This window comes from Belonocnema kinseyi, chromosome 10, assembly GCF_010883055.1.
Source record: "Belonocnema kinseyi isolate 2016_QV_RU_SX_M_011 chromosome 10, B_treatae_v1, whole genome shotgun sequence".
Taxonomy (NCBI): Eukaryota; Metazoa; Arthropoda; class Insecta; order Hymenoptera; family Cynipidae; genus Belonocnema; species Belonocnema kinseyi.
In genome coordinates, this window is record NC_046666.1 from 37,291,304 (window position 1) to 37,299,879 (window position 8,576).

At 32.7% G+C, this 8,576-nt stretch overlaps 1 protein-coding gene across 1 annotated transcript in view; it reads left to right on the top strand.

The window, feature by feature from the left end:
- Nucleotides 1–7,921, top strand: part of LOC117181801 (potassium channel subfamily T member 2) — a 387,410-nt gene extending 379,489 nt beyond the window's left edge. The window contains exon 25 of the mRNA XM_033374772.1: nt 4,933–7,921. Within this exon, the coding sequence (XP_033230663.1) occupies nt 4,933–5,835 (903 nt within the window). The 3' untranslated portion in view covers nt 5,836–7,921. The remainder of the gene's footprint in view (nt 1–4,932) is intronic.
- The last annotated feature ends 655 nt before the right edge of the window (nt 7,922–8,576 follow it).

Consider the following 8,576-nt stretch of genomic DNA (forward strand, 5'->3'; position numbering starts at 1 on the left):
AAGGTACGGGATAAAGTTGACTAGGGTGTGGGGTAAAGTCAGTTAGGGTACGGGGCAAAGTTGGCTATGGTACGGGATAAAGTCGTTTAGGGTCCGTGGTAAATACGGTTAGGGTCCGGGATAAAGCTGGTTAAATCGCAGCGTAATGCTGGCTTGGGCACTGGGTGAAGTTGGCCAGGACACGGGGTAAAATAGGCTAGGGTACGGGCAGAAGTCGGTTAGGGTCTGAGGTAAATCTGGCTAATGTGAGGGGTAAAATTTGTTAAAGTACGAGGCAAAGTCTGTTAGGACACATGGTAAACTTTACAAGGGCCCGGAGCAAAGTCGGTTAGTGTATGGGGTAAAACTGGATAGGTACTTTCTCTACTTCCCCTCCCAGAAAAAGTAAGACACTAAAAATTGATTTTAAAAACTCTGGTTTTATAAATATTTAAGTTTTAGATACAATTAAAAATTGCACAGTTTTTAATTGAGGACCATGTAGACCACAGGGTAACCAATGAGATCTTTTTCCTAATGTTTCGAAAAAACATCATTTCCTATTTTCTAACTCTTTAAACTCTTTCTAACTCTCAATTTTTGTCTCTCTGACCCAAAATGCACCGCATGAATCGATAAATTTTTTTGGATTCCTCCACGAAAATGTCGCACGTTCTATATTTGTATCTCGATGTCGTCTTTCAGGTGTGGAAAAACCGCTTTGGCAAAGATTCTGACAAGGTTTGCACATTACCTAATTCAGGAGTTGAAGCAGAAGTTATTGTAAAACACACCCACATTAGTAGTTGCTACTTAATTTTCTTATATTTTTTTACTAACAATAAAATTTTATCAAATATTCTACAATTCTCTGGGTAATAAAAGTTAGTTGTAGACTAGATTAGCTTAGATTTTGTACTTCATTTATATTTGAGTATTTACATTTCTAAAGTCTCCTACCATATTCAGCCAGTTTTTTATTAGATTTCTCATTAGATTACTCATTAGATTATTTATTAACTCACATCCGCCTGAAAATTTGATCAGGGAAGTGGAAAACTGCAGAAAACCAAAACTCCTGAGCACAGCCGGTTACTGACAGGCGAGTTTGCATGTAGACATTCGAGAGAATCGAGTCACATGCATCCTCGGCGTTAAACCTTCCGTTCTACAGTAGTTAAATTTAGTGGAAAAACACGACTAAGGTGGGTCACCCATCCGGGTGTTGTCCATCCGTGCTTGATATTCGAGATCTCAAGGAATCGAGAATTACAACCTAGCTACTGTCGTCGGTTCATTGTAGACTATTTTAAAAACTAGTTTCTATAGCTACGGTCTGAAAGTTTGAATTAGTTTAATTCTACAAATCACTAGATGAAATAGGGTCAAACTCAGAGAATTGGACAATGGTAGTTAGAATATAACATTGTTAGGAGACCACATGTGCAGAGAAACCTCTCTTGATTGGCATCTCCTCTTACAAGAGCGAACTAATGTAATAGAAAATTTTATTGTAGAAACAGTATCTCTCACATGTGTTCTTCACAGTTTGGTTTGATGAAATGCACAAGGAGGAACTGTTACAGAAATGTGTCTATATCGAGGAAATATCACTTGAAAAATGAGAATGATATTAATTATAAATAAAATGTTATTATGAAATTAAAATTTGCATGAGAAATTTAATACATAAAATATTTCGAACAATTGTCTTATTCAAATAATTATTCCATATTCGTGCTTTATCTTATATCCACAACTTTGATCAATAAAAGCAGGGTGACTAAAAAACTTCCTTTTCAAAAATCCTAGACCTTCTCCTGATTCTTCCCTGACTCACCCCACCCCCCTCTAGCTATTAATATTTAATAAATACTTTGATGTTAAATGTTTTTCATCTATTGGCCTAAAAGCAATATTTTCTTCATTTTTATTTTGATTTCTAAATTGTGACAAAATTTCTCTCTAGTTCCGCTGGGATCTGTACCCTTTTACCCTTTACCATTTATCTTTTAAATTGTCTTTTTGATGCTCTTACATAAACTATACCGGCAATCTGAATTACCTGGGTTCGGATCCCAGCAGAGCTAGAGAGAAATTTTTTTCAAATTAAGAATTAAAAATGAATATTAAAAAATATATTAATTTTGGACCAGCAGACAAAAAACAATTACCATCAAAGTATTTAATACATTTATCTGGTCAAAAACTATAATATCAAAAATATAGTAATATTTTATACTAAAATAGCATAATTTACTTTTAAAAAAATGAAAATGTAACATAGAAAAAATTTTTTTTAATAATTTAGATCACAAGAATTTAATGGAACTCAGGATAAATTTATCAGAATTCAGGGTGAAATCCTAAAAAATTTATTAAAATACCTTGATAGCTTTTAAAATGCTTTAAAATGATTGTAATCCTCGGAAATCGTATAAAATGCAAATACTTCTTAATGCTCTTAAAAATTTCTTAGCACTTTCAAAAATTTTTAAATCTTTTTGAAACGAGTTTAAAAGCTCTCGATAAATCCTTAAAATTGAATAAAATTCCTTGAAATCTTCAAATTCTTTTGAATCACTTTAAATTATTGAAATATACTCAAAATACCCTAAGATATTTTTCAAATGCCTTATAATCTTTTTAAGTATCCTAAAATATTTTAATTCTTTGAAACCTTTTTAAATCCCTTGAAATTTCTTCAATTCCCTGAACATTTTTTAAACCCCCTGGAATATTTCTAAAGCTTTTCAAACTTCTTTGAAAGTTTTAAAAATACGCTAAAATCTTTTAAGATTCCTTTTAAAATTCTTGTTGTTCTTGAACGCTTTTCATTAGTTTTAAACATACCCTAAAATATTTAAAACCCTTTGAAGTCTTTTAAATTACAATTCTATGAAATCTTTTAAAATGCCATGAATCTGTATAAACCCTTGGAAATTTCCTTGGGATTTTTTTAATTACCCTTAAATCTTTCGAATTCTTAAAAATCTCTTATAATTATTTAAAATATCAAAAATTCCTTGCAATATTTTGAAATAACCTTAAAGATTTTAAATTCCATGAAGTCTTCTAAAATGCCTTAAATCTTTATGAACCCCTTGAAAATTCTTTGGAATTTTGTTAAATAACCTAAAATCTTTAGAATTCTTTGAAATCACTTCAAATTATTTAAATATGTCCAAAATTCCTTGGAACCTTTTTAAAAAATTTATCAAATATTTCAAACCATTTAAAACCTATGAAAATCTTGAATTATAAAACTCTTGAAAAATGCCTTGGAATCTGTTTTAAAAACTCTAAAATATTTCAAATCCTATAAAATCTTTTGAAATTACTCAAATATTTTTAAACTTCTGGAAAATTCCTTGGAATTTTTAAAAAGAAAGTAAACAAAATGTTCAACCTTTTAAATCATTTGAATCCTCTTCAAAATATTGAAATATATTTAAAACCCTTGGCATATTCAAAATACAGTAGATTATTTCAAAACTTTTAATATATTTTGAAATTCCTTGACATGTTTTCATGCTTTAAAAAATTCCTTCAAATTTTTCAAAAAACCATAAAATCTTTCAAATTCTTTAAAATCATTTCAACTTCTGTTAAAAACACCCTGCGATATTTCAAATCGTTTGAAATCTTTTGAAATCTTTTGAAATCCCTTGAAAATTCATTTGAATGAACAAAATCTAAAATCGTTAAATTTCCTTGACTTCCCTTAAAATTATTGAAATAAATTGAAAATTCTTTCGAATCTTTCAAAATATTACCAAATTTCCAAATTTCTTAAAAATGATTGGAAATGCCTTAAAAAATTTCTAAAACATTTGAAATCTTATGAAATTTGTCAATTCTAGTAAATAAATTCTTTGAAATCCACTAAAATATTAAAAATTTCCGGGAAATCACTTGAACTTTAATTATACCTTAAATCTTGGGGGGAAATTTTTTAATAACTGGACTGTTTATAAAATAATTTGAAACCATTAATATTCTTTAATAATTTAATAAAATACTTTGGAATCTTTGAAAAAATCCTAAACCTTCATAGGTCCTGTAAATTGATACATTCCTTCCGAAATTCTTTTAAGCCTTATTATTTTTTTAAATCTCTCAAAATAATTATAATCCTTGAAAATTTCTTCACAATTTTTAAATATCTTGAAAATTTTGTGGCATCTCTTAAGGTGCCTGAAAATATTGCATATGCTTCAAAAGCTTTTCGAATACCCGAAAATGTTCTAAATCCGTCATAATCTTTTGAAATTTCTCGAAATTTCTAAGGAAACCATGAAATATTTCAAATCATATGAAATCACTTAAATTATTTTAATATGCTTAAAGTTTCTTATAATCTTATAAAATTTCTTAAAAAGGGGTTCATTAATTAAAATAATAGTAACTAAAGTGATATTTTTATTTTAAAAAGTGAGTATAGTAATTTCAATTTGAAAAATTGAATAAAAAGTGGTTTGAATGAAGAAATAACTAAAAGTGACTGTGTAGCAGCTTTGATTATTCTTGACAGTTACTTGAAGTACTTCTCACTGAAATTTCCTGAATTTGGATTTTTTCGTTCCAAATTGCGGGCTTTTGCTTGAGTTTCCCTGACGAAAAAATGTCCCTAACTTTTTCCTGATTTCTAGTTTTTTCCTGTCCTGCGGTTACCCTGTAGAATTTTATTTCCTGTACATTTCTGTAACATGTTTATCTCAACAAATGCATCACTTTTCTAAGTTTTTTTAATTTTTGCTGTTATCACTTTGATTTGTTCTTCTTTTAAATAAATTTACTTATATCCAGCAACAGCTTCGGCTTATTCAAGCTTTCTTAGAACAACAAACATGTTCATAAATCTTCTCGTACTAACCGAATCTGTTGCTCTAGATCAAAATTTTCCAATCCTTTCCAAAATACTCTCTAAATAAATCAATATTTTTCCCCTAGTACTCCGTGAGCGTTGGAGATGAGGCCAGAGACAACCACGCTCAACAGATCGAGCGAGCTGAGATAGCAAATCTTGTAAGATCCAGGATGGAGTCTCTAAACCTACCAACAGCCGACTATGATGACGTCTCCGAAAAACGGAACAGCCTCTCCTACGTGATTATCAACCCCAGCTGTGACCTGAAACTTGAAGAGGGCGACATCGTCTATCTGGTTCGCCCAAGTCCTTTTTCAGCTCAGAAAACCTTCGAGCGTCACAACTCTCGACGAAAAAGCAACATCAGTTTCTGTTCAGCACAGCTAGTGCAACAAATGAGTGCAGCGGTAGCATCGGCTGGACTTCCAGGAGCCTGTCCTGGAAGCCGTCGAGGCTCCGGGATCGGATTGGTCAGGGCACCACCCCTCGGGACCACAAAATCCAATTCCCTTTCCCTACCAGACAGTCCCACCGTGGCTGGTAGCTTGAGAGGTCGTTCGAATTCCTTACGAGTCGTCGACGACATCCTGCTCAGACGAAGCAACTCTCTGAGGCAAGGTCTCACCGCAGTCTCTAGAAGGAAAAGCAGTTTGGAAGACATTGGCTTAGGAGCTCTATCCCATCCCTCGAATCACAATCCCATCAAGATAGCATTAAACGGTTCCATTGGGTTGGAAGTGACACCTCCTGAAGAAGGTTCCCAAGGTGGTAGTGCTTCCAACACTGGGATTCTTGATGTTGGTCTACCTCCGATACCTGCTTTCAGGATGGGGCTCAACCCCAGCCTCAGGTCAGGCTTGGGAGGATCCTTGGGGGGATTGTATGATCCTCCTTCTATTCAAGAACCATCTGGACCATCCATCCAATCCCCATCCTCTTCTCAGAGCTCTCAAGACCCACAACACATACAAGGGACTTTTGTATGATATCACCTTATGTGGGGACGCAGGCTCTCCAGTGTAGTCCGAAATAAAAATCAGCAAACTAACTTCAGAAATATTATCTAATTAGTTTGCTGAACTGGCATTAGCGTTCCCACATTATATAATAGGTGTCAGTGAAAGATGATAGATTAGATAGAGGTGATTCTGGTAGGAATGATCCCTAAACCTTCTTCGAGAGTCGCCGTCGTGTTCGCTGTCGTCGACTACTCGGAGTTTTGTCGATCTGATTTCTATGGTTAGTGACAAAATTGGGGGAAATTGTTTAGTTAGGGGTAGGTTCCACGCTGGAATCACACATTCCAGAACTCAATATCATCGATTTTTTTTAAAACCATCGGAAATTGTTGGGAAATTGCTGACTTAAAACACGATTGCTGGTGATCTAGGAAAGCTACAGCCAATCTTAGAATTCATTTAAACCAATAAAACTTTAATCAACTTTACGGTTTCCTAATATATGGCAACAAATCCTAACATGTTTACATCGAGTTTTGTTCATGAAAACTAATAATGAGCGAACCGTTGGAATCAATTAGAACCTAAAAAATTCTCCAGGAGATTCAATCAAAGAAAGACACACTGGGTGTCCATAATAGAAAAATTGAAATAACTTTCAAACGATTTCTTTTTCGGTGAAGTTTTCGACCAACTATATTTTGTCTACCAAACAAAAAAAGGCCAAAATTTAAAGACATATCTGTAATCAGTTTGTTTTGTTTAATTCCTTCGTTGAATCTACCTAGGGGCAGCCCACTAAAAGAAATTCCTCCAGTTTGGTCATATAAGCAAACTTGATTTAATTTCGACATCAGGCGACCTGAAATTCGAGCTACCTGATCGACACGGAGGAAGCTCCGCTGATAGGGAAAAACCCGGGTGGTGGTGTTCCTGACACTTCGCTTCCTGGAGTTTAACATCGTTACCTCATCTTTGACGCATATACGAGATTCAAGACTCAAAAGTGGTGCTTCACGTAAAACCGTTACAATTTTATACTTTGTGAGAGACAATACCACAAGAGAAAAAAATTTCGTCAGAATTCATATCCGTGATAGTGTCAAACATTTATTTGATCCTCAAAAGTTACAATCTGGTTTGATTCTAATTTCTACTTAAAAGAGCTTGAAAAATTCAGAATCTACTATATTGTTTTTTTGAGGCTTTAATCGAAATAGACGCTTTAGTGAAGTTTAGATTATAATAACGTACTTGAGAATGTAAAAGTGATGAAAAGTGTGAAAAGCGACCTAATGCAAAATCTCGTTAAGTAGATTAATTTCATAAAGCCTTTGACATTTAATCAGGTGGGTTTCAAATCTTGCCAATTCACAGAATACTTTTTATTACTGAAGAAAAATATTTTTTTGGTACTTTTAGTTGACGGTTCGACCTCTCAATAATAATTAGTTAATCCTCATTTTTGACTATCTTCAAAATAAGGATTTAGTTCAGAGTATCTGTGACTGAGGAGATCTTTCTCAAAGAATTTGATCCAATTTTTGAAGAAGTACCAATTATTCAAAATGCGAAATTTTACTTCCGTTCGTGAATTTATTCAGTTTTTTGTGAAATGAATTCTACATTTAATTACTAAGTGCATAGTGAATGCATTTTCACGGAAGCGGGATCATTTAAAAGCCAAATATAAACTCTTTGACCAATTCACAATGTTTTTCTAATCCTGCAGCTTTAATTATTTGATCGTAGATCATTCTTTTGAAATTCCTTAAGACGAAGGTTGCTATTTCAAATAGAAAAGTTCAGAGATGTTACTTTTTAATTTCGCCTTTGGGTACCTTCATGTAGGTGACATAGAATTGGGTACCTTGCAGATTTTTGTACATATTTCAATAAAATATTCAATTTTCTATTCGAAAAGATTTCAAACGCCGAATGTCAGACTTAACTAGAGCGTCAGTATTAAAAAATCTTTAAAAAATAATTCGTACCTGCTTTCAGTTTAAGTTAAATTTTCTTCTTTTTGATCGATCTCATATTAAATTGGGAAGTTTGATGCTAAGGATGTCACGGAATTATTTGCGACAGAAATATATTGTTAATTAAACAAGATATAAGATGTGTATTTTATGGTTTTTACCCAAACATTTTTGCAGCAACTTGTATCTTGAGAGAAAAATGGACATTATTTAATTTTTTCCAGCCTGAATCTAAACTTTCAAATTCCTTAAAGTAACCTGAAATATTTTTAATTTGATCAAAATGGCACGAATTTTGGAAAAAAACTAAAAAGTGTCTTTTCTGAAAAAGGGTACTTTTAATTCTTTTATTTTCTTTTAAATATTCATAATATTAGGAAGATATCTTAAGAGTTTCTACCTTGCTAAATTATTCCTTCATACTTCATATCAGATCCTTATGATTTTAAATAAAAAATTATCCTAGGTAGAGAACATGCACCCAAAAAAAATTGTGCAGCCTATTAAGTCGTGCGAATCTAACGTTGCTTAGAGTATCAAATCTTGTCTCGATTCTTGTTTCGAGTCTAGAATCTTATTTCGAATCTAGAATTGTCTCCCGGGTCTATAATCTTGTCTCGGATCTTTTCCGGTTTCTCCAATCATGTTGTTCAGTTTTGATTAATTTTGCTACTTATTTTACTTAGTAACAGTAACAGTAACAGTAACAGTAACAGTAACAGTAACAGTAACAGTAACAGTAACAGTAACAGTAACAGTAACAGTAACAGTAACAGTAACAGTAAC